This window comes from Mustela nigripes, chromosome 13 (assembly GCF_022355385.1).
Source record: "Mustela nigripes isolate SB6536 chromosome 13, MUSNIG.SB6536, whole genome shotgun sequence".
NCBI lineage: Eukaryota > Metazoa > Chordata > Mammalia > Carnivora > Mustelidae > Mustela > Mustela nigripes.
This window is the reverse complement of record NC_081569.1, coordinates 44,085,379-44,101,768: the sequence shown is the minus strand read 5'-3', so window position 1 is coordinate 44,101,768 and position 16,390 is coordinate 44,085,379. Positions and strand designations below refer to the sequence as shown.

The 16,390-nt window shown below is 42.3% G+C and overlaps 2 protein-coding genes across 8 annotated transcripts in view; both read right to left on the bottom strand.

The window, feature by feature from the left end:
• Positions 1 to 889, bottom strand: part of ZNF609 (zinc finger protein 609) — a 230,098-nt gene extending 229,209 nt beyond the window's left edge. For all 4 annotated transcript variants that reach the window (XM_059372246.1, XM_059372247.1, XM_059372248.1 and 1 more), the window contains exon 1: positions 786 to 889. The gene's annotated coding sequence lies outside the window, so the exon portion shown is untranslated. The remainder of the gene's footprint in view (positions 1 to 785) is intronic.
• A 5,158-nt stretch (positions 890 to 6,047) lies between these two features.
• Positions 6,048 to 16,390, bottom strand: part of TRIP4 (thyroid hormone receptor interactor 4) — a 67,326-nt gene continuing 56,983 nt past the window's right edge. For all 4 annotated transcript variants that reach the window (XM_059372241.1, XM_059372245.1, XM_059372243.1 and 1 more), the window contains 2 exons: positions 15,954 to 16,056; positions 6,048 to 6,339 (listed from right to left, as the gene is read on the bottom strand). In XM_059372241.1, coding sequence (XP_059228224.1) covers positions 6,272 to 6,339; positions 15,954 to 16,056 — 171 coding nt within the window. In that variant the 3' untranslated portion in view covers positions 6,048 to 6,271. The remainder of the gene's footprint in view (positions 6,340 to 15,953; positions 16,057 to 16,390) is intronic.

Sequence of the window (16,390 nt, the reverse complement as noted above, 5' to 3'; positions counted from 1 at the left end):
CCACCCTGTGTGAGCCTAATTCCTAGAAGCTGAAATGACTGTTTGCTGCTGCCTGTTTCACAAACACACATTAATTGGTCAGATGTGTCTCCTCCTCCTCAACCCCAGAGGGAGGAAGGAGAATCTGAGCAAAGCACAGAGATGATCCAACCGTAATTACACATAAAGGGAAAAGAGGGCAGCATGGGTTTTTCCAAACAGGACAGGGTCACAAATCCTCCCGGGGGTACAAGGAGAGCAGTTAAGGGCCAGGCCCAGGGATCCCTCCATCTTGAAGAAAAGGACAGGAGTAAATGTGACCTGAAGACTGGAAGGAGCACACACCCACAACCTACTTACTGCACACTCCGGGCCACCTTGCCCCCCCCCCCAGGGCCGCGCACACGTCCTGCTCCCAACCCTTACCCCTGAACCCCCCTAACTCCCTGACTAGCCCCGGCTGCCTTAGGCCCCCTCGAGATACCCAGACTCGTCACTGAAACTCTCTGGCCTGTCCCCACAACCTGGTCTGACCCTAATCCTCTCTTGGGCACCCCTACCCTGAGGTTGAACCGGCCCCGGCCACGCTTTGAACTTCACCCCGCGCCCCTCGACGCCCCCTCCCCCACCCACGCAACGACCCCCCCTCCCCGCAAACACACCTTCCCCTCGCTCCGCCCCAGCCCCCCAACCCCCACTTCCTCCGTCAGGCGCCGCTGCCCCCGGCCCCCTCAGCCCCGGCCCCCCTCAGCGCCACGGCCTCTCTCCTCCCCCAGCCCCGGCTCCACACAAAGCTTCGGACTCACCGCGCGGCCGGTCCCGGGAGCCGCCACCTCCGCCCGCCCGGGGCCCCGGGCCGTAGAGCCGCCGCTGCTACGGGGCCCAGGCCGCCATCCGTTCCCGCGGCCCCTCCCCCCCACCCCACCCCGCCTCAGCTCCGGCTCTCCGCCCCCTCCCCGTGCCGCTCCGCCCCGCCCAGCCGGTGCCGCTGTGTCCGGGGCCGCGGGTCCCTCAGCCGCCGCCACCGCCGCCGCCGCCGCCGCGATCCGGGACAACCAGGGCCGCCCCGAAGACCCGGAAACTGGACTACCGGGCCCTCGGATCTGGATTCCGGGCTGCGGTGGAGTCTGGAGCGGGAGTGCGCCGGGGAAACCCGGAACCTGGATGAAAGAGCCAAATCCTGGGTCTCGGAATGCGCGGTCACACGGAGCCCGGATTAGAGTCGTAGCTCTGGGAATGCTGGAAAACCCGGCGAGCCGGTTAAAACAGAGATAAACTCGGAGAAACCTGGACTGGAGAGCTCGAACCTAACGCTCTCCCCTCGTGGAAAGAACTCTCGCAGGACCAGACTTCCTCGCAGAGAGATCTCTGGGGAATCATACCTTAAATACAGAAGACACCAGTTCCGTAGGTGTCCAGAAGAAAAGGCCGTAAGGGGTCTGAATGTGAATATCCATAAAGAACAGAAGAGCAAGCACAGCTCATAATGGTTTCATCCATTTTATCCTTTGGTTCAGCAAATTGTCAACCCCCTAATTTGTTTTATCCTTTGTTCTCCAGTTTCTTTCTTAGGATTACCACTTGTTTTTTTCTGCAAAGTACCCACTTCTCATCTTTCTATATCCCTTTTCATCTCACCATCCTATATCACCAAATCTTGTTGCTTTTTATTATTTAAAAGCCCGATGCTGTCCTTCTGCAACCCACTACTATAACGACTGTAACTTTTACCTTTCCATATCTGCCATTCATCTGTGATTGCCCAGTACACTACATAGTAGACATTCAGTCCATGTTTACGTGAACCCTCCCACCCATCTCTCACTTGTGAAATATAAACTTTTCATGACCTCTTCCCTAAAACTTCTACCTCCTTCCATAGCAAACAAATTTCTTAATTCTCAAGGCTCCCCTTTCTTAGCCCCTTTTATGTCCTTCCTGTGTCCTTGATCATTTTAGCTCTGCAGTTTTTATCTTTCTTCTCTTCTCCGGAGGCATCCTTCAACAGTGCCGCTCAAGATAGTGTGTGACTTGGGAATACAGCCAGGCCAAAAAACCCCTTTACTCTCCATCGACACACACACACACACACACACACACACACACACACGGTGGGGATGGAGTTGGGGGTGGCTAAAGATGAACACTAAGCCTGTCTAGCCTAGGAAGAATAATCTCCCTTTGGCCTACCAATATTTAACTTGTTCTAGTACAATATAGGGCAGTACTGATTCCAGGTGACAACATACTTCCAATCTCTACTAGGCAATATTTAGCAGGTAGACAAAGAGTAGGGTTTGGTATTTTAGACTTAGATACGACTTAATTAAGGGTTAACAGTCAAGTAGTCATCTTCTACTGAAGAGCATGACCCTATCACTGGGGACTGCAAAAATAGGGAAAAAAGGAAAATAAACACTCCTACAGTGAACCTCAATTTTTAGCCAAAGAAAGTTCGCAAGCCTAGAAGAACCACCAAAATTAAGTGATGTCCTGTACACTAAAAGACTTCCTGTTCCTCTAGACCAGGGGTTAGCAAATAACACTCACATGCTCACTGCATGTTTTGGTTATGTCCCATGAGCTAAGAGTGGTTATTACATTTTTAAAGGGCAGAAAAATAATCAAAATAATACTTTGTGGTGTGAGAATATAAAATTCATATTTCAGTGTCTATAAATAAAGTTTTATAGGCTCATAGCCATACTCATTCATGTATGCATTATCTATGGATTCATTTGTACTATAACAGCAGAGTTGAATAGGTGTAACAGAAATGTGTATGACCTCCAAAGCTGAAAATATTTGCTATCTGGCCCTGTGCAAAAAAAGTGTGTGGACCCCTGTTCTGAATAAGCACTGTCCAACCGAATTTTTTGCAACGATGGAAATGTTCTATATTTGTGCCCTCTAGTTCTGAAGTCACTAGCCACATGTGGCTGTTTGACCCTTTGAAATTTGGTTAATGGGACTAAAGAACTGAATTTTTAATTTCATTTAATTTAAATAACCACAAGTGGTTAGTAGCTACCATATTAGACAGTACAGCTCTAGACTATTCTCAAATCTTCCGTATTGACATTTTTTGCCCCTTGTGCCAATATTTTACTCCCTTCCCGTGTCACACTCTATGTGGATTCTCAGTTTCCCCCACTCCCCTACCCCCAGCCCTATTTGTCTGACTCCAAGCTAGAATATTTACTGGGTTTTCTTTCTGGGCTCTCCATTGCCACAACTGAAATCTGATCAGTGTACCAAGTTTCACCCCGTGAATTAATCCACATTATGTGTACACATTTAAATGGACATTTATACAAGTTTCTTTGTGTTGAAGGATGGAACTGTGCTATGTTCTTTCTTCTCTGCATGAGAGAAGTAGAAAAGCCCTCCACATGCTGGATCCCTTGTTGCTGCTGGAGCCTGTGATATGGATCACCTCCCTCCAAACACATTCACAGAAGCTGAGAACAGCAGATGTGTACTTGCTATTTGAATCTCAAGGAAAAAAATTCCTTCTTCGCAAGCCTTTCTTTCCTCCCCCTAGGCCTAATAAACTGAAGTTAGTTGATTTCTCTAGTTTAATAGATGCTTGCTTTTTTACTGGCCTTTTCTAGCTGGGCAGGAGAACAAACCCAATACTGTCTCAATCTTGGCTAGGAGTTCTAGCAAAAGAATAAAAAAAAAATTTTACCAAACTAAATGAAATCCACATAAACGGGCTTTAGTAGAGACAGCAGTTAAAATGGAAAGAGATTAAAGGTTATAACTCATAAAAACCATTACTTTGTAATTATTTTTAAAAGTAATCTTTAAAGTCTAGATTTTTTACAGCTACACCATAGGAAAAAATGGGTTTCTGTAAACTTCCAGCTTAAAGAGAAAAGAGGGGATACCTATTTCTGTTTCTCTAGATTAGCTATAGCAAGCAAAAACAAAACATAAAACCCCACAAAACCCTTAGTCCATTCCAAACATCTGACTACGAAGTCAAAGTCTCCTAAATCCTGACAAGAAAAAGTATCTGGTTTCATATATATCCCACTCTGAGCTTACATAATCAAGACAGGGACCTGCCTAGAAAACAAAAACCCTGAATCCTTCAGGTACTGTACAAATCGAGAGCCAATGGACCCAACCATCCAAAAGGGGGCGCCGACAACATTTAGGCAGCAAAAGAAAACCAGCTCAGAAATGTGAAACTTCCTCAGGCCAAGCTGTCCCAGAGTTAAAAGGGTCAGTGCAAAGTGTTATAAAGCACTGAAAGGCAATTCCTGGGTGAATTTGTACTCAGGATGCTAAGAATTTCCACTAGGCTTTAAACTATGCTATTCATCACTGAGCAACTGAGGGCCATCTACCCCCAAGTCTCTCCCACACTTCCTCCCCGGTGTCCTACAAATAAAAGACAGACCTTACACCATCACCATGTGAACTAAAGACAAACCTTCACAGTCTAACCATGAAAAGAAGTTTCCAAGTTACTCTGCCATTTACTCATGTGGCTCCACTGCATATTTTGAATGCTGAGGGGGGATTCTTGTAAACTTATAATGTTCTTGTAAACTTTCTTATCACGGCACACAAAATGGTTGCATAACCTGATCTTGCAGGTCCTGATGTTTTTCTTTAGGCATGCATACACAATCTGTCCAGGTGAAAAAAAAAAAATCAATCCGGACTCCTCTGTGCTTGAGCTGCGATTCACATAAAAAGGCAGAAAACTTATGTTGTTGTTCCCTAGCCCTTCATCTTCTGCCTTTTGGTTTCATTCTGGAATTCAGAAAACCAGACAATTCCAGTGCAGAATTCATGGAATTACTGCTTGGTAATCTATTAACCCAGTGTGGGTTCATTAATAGTACTAGGGTCTTCAGGAAACCAGAATGATACTTTTTCCCCCCTTAAAGAAGTACCATTAGCTGTCCTTTCCACTTTCTCTACAGAAGTTGAACAGGAAAAGAATGAAAATACTGCATGTCTGCATTACCGGAACAAGAATTGGGTGGGTTTTCCCTGGGAATCCAGAGTGATCAGGCCCCACAAGACCAGTGCCTAGAGCTATGCAACAAGCTGGGTTCACAGTTGAGTGAACATCAATGCATATGAGTGCAGGCATTTCAATGCAAATACATGCTGAATATGAAGGATTAAAGAAAGGGGAAATTAATCTTTTTCATAACACAGGGCACTTTTTTTTTCTCTCCTGTGCGCTCTTTTTTAAGTCATGCACACAACTACTGGAGGGAATCCAACTTCCCTAGTGTTGTGGTGGTGCTTTATAAAAAGCAGAACATACACATTTAAGACCATGAATTTCCTAAGGATGCCAGCAACTGAGATTCTGACAGCTCTACTGAACCGCCTCAGAAAAAAAGTGCTTCACTAAGTGGGGCCAGACTGATGAGTGAAAATCTCATTTCAAACCAACCTTCTATTTCTCAAAGCTCATAGCTTCCTGAGGTGTGGATGGTTTAAAGTGTTGGGTGGCTGCATTTGCATTTGAGAGTATTTGAATACGTTTACTGAAGGGACTTTATTTTTTAGTTTGTTTCTAATTGCCCCATCCAATTGATGGTTTTGCAATACCCACAACAATAAATAGGGCAGTTTCATGCTGCTTTAACAAGTGGCTCTATCTCCTCCCAGGCTGATCCACTTATGGCCTAACATCTCAAACCAAAGAACAAAGTGGCAGCACCCCTTCAGGTTATTCCTTCAAAAAAAAAAAAAAAAAAAAAAATCTGCCAAAGAAGGTTATTCAGCTTTTGAAGACTATTCACTTTAAGAGATGTTGGACTAGAGCAAAAAACTTGTTAAAACCCCTTCCAGTCCCATCACAGGATTGTATTAAACACAGGATTCCTCAAACATCCTAATACTCCAACCAGGCTATTGCTTTAAAAAGAAACTTTAAAATTCAAATGGTTTCTCAAAAAAAATTGTTAACCTATGTTAAGAATTTTTGTAACCTCAAATCCAAGCCTCAGAGAGGAGAGTAATTTCCAACTTGTTCCTTTCTCTTCTGATACCATTCTGAGAGAAATGTCAAAGACCTAGAATTTTTAAAATAGCATTTTATAAATAATGTATTCAAAGATTTTGACCTACTACATAAAGTAAGAATCCCACTCATTAAGAAAAATATACAGATTTAGGTAAGAGTTTAAATTCTAAGAGATTCAAGCCTGATGCCAAGTCTTTAGATTTCTAATGCTTCAGTTCCAAAGGACCAGTGGATAGCAATTTTAGTACACAAAACTTCACTATGTTGTTTAGTTCCTTTTCTCCTGGGTCAGACAGCTTTATTCTGCTTCATTAACCCCTTCTTTGCTCCTTGATGGATCTTGGAATCCAGTTTCCCTGTAAGGGAGAAAAAGAAGCCTCATTATTTATTTTTTATATTTGCAATGCAAATCTTTCATGGCCTCGCAGGTCCTCTGGTTACTGTGTTCCTGTCACATTCAATTACCTTGCTTCAGGACTCAGATACTTTGAAACTTCAGAATTTCATTCTGTAAGAATGAGGAATCAGTGGGAATACTGTTTAAGGACACACAAGTGTGGGCACTCTCACACACACTCACAGACACACAATAAGTATTCACTTAAAGAATCTAAATAGTTTATATTTCTAATTATGTAGCTACTATGAAAGAAACACCATGGTTTCTCAGGATGTCTGAAGCTAAGGCAAGTTTTTAAAGAATACACACATGTAATAAAGGAAGGCATTTCACACAGTGGGAAACTCATTCTTCTGACCTGTTAACTGGCTGAGCATAATGCACGAACCTCCCTTGCAGTGAGAAAAGCAGTTGAGTTCACCCCTTTGCAGCTTCCAACCTAATAGGGGGAGGGACCTGCAGCAGTGGAGTAGAATCCACATGAATGCTTTATTGACAAAGGGCCCCTATCACAAGCTAAGAAGGGCAAAGGTCATAGGCTGTATGACTCTCCTAAGTGTTAAAGTTAGAAAACAAGCAACCTTCCTGTCCCAGGTGACCCTAATGAGAGGTACTTCACTGATGTGGTCCCTGACCTCTGACCCCTCAAATCTACCAGGACAGGGTTTGGTTCAGTGGTAGCAGCCTTAAGAACTATCCCTCTCATGAAGACAATCTTAACAAAGTTCCTGTCTGTTTTGCACATTGCTTTCTCCCACAAGACTCAGTTAAGTCAATAGAGATGGGCACGCTGAACTGAAACAGACACAGGGCAGTTCGGTCTCACACACACAAAAAATAATAAAAATAAAGACTAACAAATAAGTAAGGAGCCTCCCTTCAAGGACAGCCAGGTGTAAGCGTGACCCATAACTGCCCCATATTTGTCATCATGTAAAACCTGGGGCAAGTTATTTAGTCTCTCTAGACCTCAATATTCTCATTTCTCCAACTAAAATAAGAATACATGTCTTGACTGCTGCAAAAGATTGTGAGAAAAATAATCTCAACCTAACAAGTTTCCCTGTTTTCCTAAATTTTGTTTTCCTTTCCCCCTTCATCTCTCTAGAGATATACCTGTTTCTGGAATAACATTACTTCTCAGAAACCATCCTTCTTCAGAAACCATCACTAAGTAATGCCCGGAATGCTGTCCACAATAGTCACAAAGCTGTTGATTTTAATTTGGGCTTTAGAGCACAGAGTATTCCCAGGGATTTAGAAGTCTTTCATTCCCCAGGCTGCCCAGCTGGAAATCAGAACATGTGCCAGCAATCTGGCAAAAAGCCATATTACAAGGCACGTTTGCCTTTGAATCTCTAACACTACCATAGTGGGTGCAAAATGATAGGTGCTCAATAAATGTTTTCATCAAATCAATTAAACAAAGAAAGCAGACATTACAAACTCCAAAACCTTTGAATTATAGGAACTAAGTCACCAAAATTAGCAGATTATCAGATAGACATGAGAGTATCCATTGTAAAGGTGGTGGTACCCAGAGGTATAAAGAAGTACTGCATCTTATTCAACTTTTTAGGGCAAGCTAGGACAGAATTCAGAATTCCACCTAGGACTCTAGACTTCTAGTTTTATGTATTGAGTAAGTTAGAAGACTGAGGTCCTAACTGTAGTTCTGAGACTACCTAGCTTTATGTGAGGAAGTCGCCTAGTCACTCTCATCTTCAACTTTTTCGATGCTAAGAGGAAATGGGACATATAGCACAGAAGACTCCTTCCAGCTCTGATATTGTGCCTAAAAGTGAAAAATTATTGGAATAATTTGTTTCTGAGGCAACCTGATAAAGTAAAAAGAGCAGAAAAACCAAAGACAGAAAGATGTGAGCAAAATACAACTTCTATAAACCTATTTACTCAGCTGAAAAATGAAAGGAGAGAAAAATTCCTACTAACTTACAAAGTTGAGAAAATTAAAACTAATATCGAGTGCTTTCTAAATACCAAGCACTGCGCTAAGTTTTTTATATACACTAAGTCACTTAATCCAATAACTAATTGAAATACTGTATGTTAAAGTGCTTCATAAACTCAAAGTTCTCTGAAAAAGTAATAAGGTAGTCATATTGATGCTGAGGCTTGGGAGTTGTGTTTCTTATTCATGGTCTCAGTTTACAACCCTAGACAAGTCTTTTAACTACATGTATTTCAGATTCCTCATATAAAACAGAGACATTATCTTCTTGACACTCTCAAAGCTTTACTGTTTAAGAACATTCCAAGTACAATCTTCAGAAAACTCCAGTCTGATTGTGAAAGCCCTCAAGTGAGACCAGCTCAGGAAAGATCAACCCATAGGAGCAAAGCACTCAATGGGTAGAGAAACTAATCCCTGGCTTCAGAGATGATGTCATAAAATGGAAAACTAATAGGAAGAAGGAGATATAGATAGAGGAAGAAGGGATTTCTAGAGCATTTCCAGGAATGCAGAAATTCTTTCATCTCCTAGACTATCTAAGAAAACCATACAAGTGCCAGCAATCTGTGAGCTCCTCATAAGTAAGAACTTCTCTGCATCCCTAACATCTACCACAGGGACTGCCAATAGTGGCAATTCTTGGGCCAGCTGCAGGTTATGAAGGCAAGGGACTGGGGCTTCTTGCATGAAGAAGCAGTCGTTACAGTTGCCCTCTGAACTCTGAGTTCTAGTTCAGCCTCATCTTTCAAGACTTGGGACCTGGACAGTTAACTACAGTAACATACAGTATACTCTCTTAAATGCAGAGTGGTGATGCTTAGTTTTGGTATTTCCCCAACATTTCTACATATAGTACCTACAGCATTTCAGTGTTAACCACATCCTCAATCATGATGCCTAAAAGAAAATCAAATACATGTGCAGCAGATGGACAAGAAGTTAGAAGGGGGAAAAGTATTTGTCATCAATCGATATAACACTCATAGGGATTTTCACATGCTTTGCATAACATATAAGGCAGTATTTGCATGAGTCTCTAGAGCATGGAATTCATTTGAAGTAAAAAGATTTCCTTTATCTCTTTGAGCATTTCACCTAAATACTCTACTATACTTTTTTGCATTTCCTAATTTGAGCAGACACACAAGCCAAGTGATCATTTTGCATATTGCTCTTTTCTGAATTATTTCAACTTCAAGAAACATAATTATCTCCAGGTCAAGCAAGCTCAAGTTTATGTGCCCAAAAGCATAAATCCAAGTATATGCCTTTACTTCCAGTTATGGAATGAATAAGGAATGAGAATAAAAAAACAACATAGAAAAATACAGTTAGGGGCGCCTGGGTGGCTCAGTCGTTAAGTGTCTGCCTTTGGCTCAGGTCATGATCCCAGGATCCTGGGATCTAAACCCGCATCAGGCTCCCTATTTGGTGGGAAGCCTGCTTCTCCCTCTCCCACTCCCTCTGCTTGTGTTTCCTCTCTCATTGTGTCTCTCTCTGTCAAATAAATAAAATCTTAAAAAAAAAAAAAAGAAAGAAAAATAAAAATACAGTTAATGATATTGTAATTGTATTGTATGGTGACAGATGATAGGTACACTTGTGGTAGGCACAGCATAACGTATAGGGATGTTGAATCACCATGTTGTACACCTAAAACTAATGGTGTGTCAACTATACTCAAAAAATTTAAAATATGTGTGTGTGTATGTGTATAAAGCCTTAATTTAAAGCATATATATATATGTGTGCATATATATGTGCACATATAAAAGCTTATTTGCTTTTAGCTTGAGTCCCTATAACCTTTTCTTCTAAAAGCTTATTTGCAAGTCAGAGTTTGGAACTTGCATATCTCATAGAACTAATCTATAGAAGATTCCTAAGCCATCGTACAATAGAAAAACAAGAATAAAAACATTTAAGTCATAGGGCTGTAATTGAAGGAGAGTATATTATTAATACCATGGACCTTAACCACTTAGCGTAATGATGTATCCAGAAGAAAATGTGAAGCATTTCAAATTAAGAGCCAAATACATATTTTCCCCTGTGGCAGTGGGAGTAAAGACTTTTTCTAGCTGTCAGCTACTGAAGGTAGTAGCTCTTTTGGCCTATGGGGAAGGAAGTTCTGGCAGAGTGTAAGACTTTTATTTTTTTATTTTTATTTTCAATTTTTTACCTAAATTCAATTTAGTTAACATATAGTGTATTACTAGTTTCAGGCGTAGAATTTAATGACTCATCAGCTACATATAACTCCCAAGTGTAAGATTTTTAGAGATGGTAAAGAGGAATGAAGGATGAAGGAATAAATTATAGGGAATAGAAACTTTACAGCAAACTAAATCCTCAGGTAAAACATAATTTTTTTTCTTTCTGGGGAGCCTGGCTGGCTCTGCCTGTAGAGCATGTGACTCTTGATCTCAGGTTCATGAGTTCACAAAGGCCACACATTGGGCATGGAACCTACTTAAAAAAAAAAAAAAAAAAAAAAATTCCCGAAATACACAGGGTCAACCCATTCTTTCCTTTTTTTCTTTAAATTTCGCTATTATTTCTGACCAATGTTTTACCCTGTCTGGCCTACCATGGAAGAAGCTACAGTCTCACAATTTCTCTCTAGTCCTATTGTCCCTGAAAGAAGCATACAGCCCCTTTTGGATTTTTAAAGCTTTTTTTTTTTTTTAAAGATTTTATTTATTTATTTGACAGACAGAGATCAGAGGTAGGCAGAGAGGCAGGCAGAGAGAGAGGGGGAGAAGCATTCTCCCTGCTGAGCAGAGAGCCAGATGCAGGGCTTGATCCCAGGAATCTGAGATCATGACCTGAGCCGAAGGCAGAGGCTCAACCCACTGAGCCACCCAGGCACCCCGGCTTTTTAAAGCTTTTAAGAACAGAAGCAATGGGGGAAAAGACAGGAGGTTACTAAAGCTCTCTCCTAAGAACATCACTCCCCCCACCCCTCATTAAACCTTATCGAGAAAAACAGGCCAGTATATGTATTGAAGGTAGGTCTCTGGGAGAGAAAGCAATAGAGTAAAACATTTCAGAGAAATATCTAAACTTTGTTTATACAGAACATTTTCTCAAAGGAGCTAAGCAGCAGATAAAAACCAAGATAGGGAAGGAAGCTAAGAAAAGGTTATAGGGACTCAAGATCAAGCAGCACTAGATACAGGAGAAAAGACCTAAAATCTTTGGCTCCTACCACCAGTGCTGCTATGGGTGCCTAAAGTTAAGGTGAGAATGAAACAAAGAGGGATAAACTGCCACAACCAAAAAAGAGAAAAGAGATTTAAGTCCTAAATAGTGGAGGGGCGCCTGGTTGGCTCACTTGTTAAGTGTCTGCCTTCGGCTCAGGTCACGATCCCAGGATCCTAGGATCAAGCCCCACATGGGGCTGCCTGCTTCTCCCTCTCTCACTTACCCTGCTGTGTTCCCTCTCTTGCTGTTTCTCTCTGTCAATTAAATAAATACATTTAAAAAAATCTAAATAAATAAATAGATCCTAAATAGTGGAGGAGCGCCTGGGTGACTCAGTCGGTTAAGTTCCAACTCTTGGTTTTGGGCAAGTCATGAGATCGAGCCCTGCATCTGTCTCTGTGCTCAGCGAAAAAGTCTGCCTGATATTCTATCTCCCTCTGCCCCACCCCCAGCTTGCACTCTCTATCTCTCTCTAAAATAAAATAACTAAATAAAATCTTTTTTTTAAAAGGGGGCAGGGCACCTGGGTGGCTCAGTGATTAAAGTCTCTGCCTTCAGCTCAGGTCATGATCTCAGGGTCCTGGGATTGAGCCCCACATCGGGCTCTCTGCTCAGCTCTCTCCCTGCCTACTGTGATCTCTGTCTGTCAAATAAATAAATAAAATCTTTAAAAAAAAAATCTTAAAAAAATAAATATTCTAGGGATGCCTGGGTAGCTCACTTGGTTAAGCATCTCCATTTGGCTCGGGTCATGATCTTGACATCCTGGGATGTCACACATTGGGCTCCTTGCTCAGCGGGGAGCCTGTTTCTCCCTCTACCTGCTTCTCCTGCTTGTACTCACTTTCTCTCTCTCTCTCTGACAAATAAATAAATAAAATCTTAAAAAATAAAAATAAAAATAGATAAAAATCCTAAATAGTGGAGGGGGCACCTAGTTGACTCAGTCAGTGGACCAAGCAACTCTTGATCTCGGGTTTGTGAGTTTGAGCCCCAAATTAGGGGCAGACATCACTTAAAAAGAAAATCTTTTGGGGCGCCTGGGTGGCTCAGTGGATTAAGCCGCTGCCTTCGGCTCAGGTCATGATCTCAGGGTCTTGGGATCGAGTCCCGCATCGGGCTCTCTGCTCAGCAGGGAGCCTGCTTCCCCCTCTCTCTCTCTCTCTCTGGCTGCCTCTCTGTCTACTTGTGATTTCTCTCTGTCAAATAAATAAATCTTTAAAAAAAAAAAAAAAAAAAAGAAAATCTTTTTTTTTTTTTAAGATTTTATTTATTTATTTGATAGAAATCACAAGTAGGCAGAGAGGCAGGCAGAGAGAGAGAAGAGGGAAGCAGGCTCCCTGGTGAGCAGAAAGCCCAATGTGGGACCCAATCCCAGGACCCTGGGATCACGACCTGAGCTGAAGGCAGAGGCTTTAACACACTGAGCCACCCAGGTGCCCCTAAAAAGAAAATCTTTAAGGGCCCCTGGTGGGCTAAGTTGTTAAGCATCTGCCTTCAGCTCAGGTCATGATCCCAGGGTCCTGAGATCCAACCCCGTGGCGGGCTCTCCACTCAGCAGGAGGCCTACTTCTGCTCTCACTCCCCCGGATTGTGTTCCCTCTCTTGCTGTGTCTCTCTCTGTCAAATAACTAAAATCTTTAAAAAACAATAAATAGGGGCGCCTGAGTGGCTCAGTGGGTTAAGCCTCTGTCTTCCGCTCAGGTCGTGATCTCAGGGTCCTGGGATCTGGCCTGCATAGGGTTCTCTGCTCGGCGGGGGGCCTGCTTCCCTCTCTCTCTCTGCCCGCCTCTCTGCCTACTTGGGATCTCTCTCTGTCAAATAAATACATAAAATCTTAATAAATAAATAAATAAATAAATAAACAAACAAACAAATTCTAAATAGTAGAGAGGAAGAAAAAAAACTTCCAGGACCACTTAGCTACCTGCTGGGATACAGTCTGAAGTAAATAATATATGTAAGTCAAAGGCAATATGTTCAGATTTTCTGATATGTAGGCATCTTAAGAATATATGTCTTGTAAATCATGAGGGTTGCCTGAATTTTGTGATGAACATATATTAATCTAAATTCACACTCCAAGTATTTTGTGATCAAAAGCAGTATTACTCAAAGTGTAGTTAGTTGAGCAACAGAATCAGTATCACTTGGGAGAGGGCCCAGAAACTTGTGTTTTAACACCTTTCTAGGTGATTTTAATTTACAGTACAGTTTGGAAAGTACTTCTCTAGGGGCACCTGGGTGGCTCAGTTGGTTAAACATCTAAGTTCAGCACACATCGTAGTCTTAAGGTCCTGGGATCCAGTCCAGAGTTGTCGGTGAACAGGGAGCCCCCTTGTCCCTCTGCCCTTCCCGACTCATGCGCTGCCTCTCTCTTTCAAATAAATAAAGTCTTTAAAAAAGAGAAAGAGAGAGCAGAAGAAAAGTACTTCTCTATAGAATAGGTTTATCAAAGGGCTAGTTGGTCCCCAAGGTACAGGGTAAGGTAGAGTTGTACACAGCTGAAGACAATGCTTGCCCCCAAATCATCCAGTTCACACAATGGGAAAGCAGTGCCACAGAGGCACAAAACAGTAACTGACATGGGCAAATGGGAGGGTGGTTGAGGTGGTTTTTAAAAATAAGCTAGGCAGAGAGGACACCACTATGTGTTTCCTGAGATTTTTTTGAAATAGAAGAGGCTGTGGTAGGACTACACAGAGGAAGAGAAGTTGGAAGTTGAAGAAGAGGTGGAAGTTGAAAAAATGAAGTCAACAAAAAGTGATTAAGAAGTGAGGGGCACCTGGGTGGCTCAGTGGGTTGAGCCGATGCCTTCGGCTCAGGTCATGATCTCAGGGTCCTGGGATCATCAGGCTCTCTGCTCAGCGGGGAGCCTGCTTCCTCCTCTCTCTCTCTCTGCCTACTTGTGATCTCTCTCTGTCAAATAAATAAATAAAATATTAAAAAAAAAAAAAAAGAAGTAGTGAGTATGCAGGGGCACTTAGGTGGCTCAGTGGGTTAAGGCCTCTGCCTTCAGTTCAGGTCACAATCCCAGAGTCCTGGGATCAAACCCCGCATCGGGCTCTGCTCAGCAGGGAGTCTGCTTCCCCCTCCTGCTGGCTGCCTCTCTGCCTACTTGTGATCTCTTTCTGTCAAATAAATAAATAAAATCTTTTTTTTTTTTTAAGATTTTATTTATTTATTTGAGAGAGAGAAAGTGAGAGAGAGCATGAGCAAGGAGAAGGTCAGAGGGAGAAGCAGACTCCCCATGGACCTGGGAGCCCAATGTGGGACTCGATCCCGGAACTCAAGGATCATGACCTGAGCCGAAGGCAGTGGTCCAACCAACTGAGCCACCCAGGTGCCCCAATAAATAAAATCTTTAAAAAAAAAAAGTGAGGGGCGCCTGGGTGGCTCAGTGGCTTAAGCCGCTGCCTTCCAGCTCAGGTCGTGGTCTCGGGGTCCTGGGATCGAGCCCCGCATCGGACTCTCTGCTCAGCAGGGAGCCTGCTTCCTCCTCTCCCTCTCTCTCTCTGCCTGCCTCTCTGCCTGCTTGTGATCTCTCTCTGTCAAATAAATAAATAAAATCTTAAAAAAAAAAAAAAAAGAAAGAAGTGAATATGCAGAGGGTCTATAATCTCAAATACATAAAGCAAAAGTTTGCAGAAAAATAAATAATCAAGAGGTTCCCAAGAGAATAAAAATCAAGAATGCAGAGTTCTAGAAACCAGTAATCACAGGAAAAGTGGGAAGTGGAGCCTCCAAAACACTCGAAAATAGACACCAACTTAAATCTTACTTGGACTGAATACTGAGGAACAATGAATAAATGTCATTATTGCCATTGGTGTGGGCTTACTACTGCCTTTAATGAGTAGTGCAGCAGAGTAAAGCATACTCTTTTGGCTGACAAATAAGGATTTTAAATGTAATAGGGTCTGTGGGTACCTGGGTCGCTCAGCTGGTTAAGCATCTGACTCTTAGTTTCAGCTCAGGTCATGATTTCTGGGTTGTGAGATAAAGCCCCGGTATCCGGGGCCCTGTGCTCAGTGGGGAGTCTGCTTGGGATTCTTTCTCTCTCTCTCTCCCTTATCCCTTGCCCTGCATGGATACTCTCAATCTCTCTCAAAATGAATAAATAAATTTTTAAAAGTAATGGGGTCTTACATAGAAGTTTAGAGTGATTCACTAGCATGCCAATAATTGTGGGTCAAGGTACACTTTGGAAAGGCTATGCTATGGTTAACACTAAAGTTATCAATAAATGTAATTATATTAATCTTCCAAAGCTTGAGATGCCATAGAACAGGGTAAGAAGAGAAGATTTTAAGGTTTTAAACAAGTGAGACACAAGACAAAAAGAAAGAAAAGAAACAAAAATTAGACCATTAAAACTTGTGACTTACAGATTTTTGGATTTCCTTTAATAGGAAACTTCACAATCATCTCCTGGGGATTTGTGCAGATGAAAACAAACGGAGAATCAGATTCTTGACTCATGTCTGGATACTGCAAAATATAAAAATAACAAGTTCAGACTAGTTGGGACAGATTTTGAATTTCAGGGAGATCAAAGGATGTCCCAAATTTCACCTCAACATTCTGATGATAGCACTCTCCATTTCAGTCAGGTAAAGAGGATTATGCTCAACAAGCAAGAACAAACCTTCCCCTTTCCCCAGGCCTTAGCACAGTAGTCTTATGCAGTCTATTGCCTGCCATTTCTGACCTCCTATAATGGGAACAACTTCTTTAAAAAAAAAAAGATACCTGATATTTTTCCAGAAGAATCAGGACTGACTGTTCTTTTAGTATAAATGACAAAGTTGGGAGATTTGGAGGT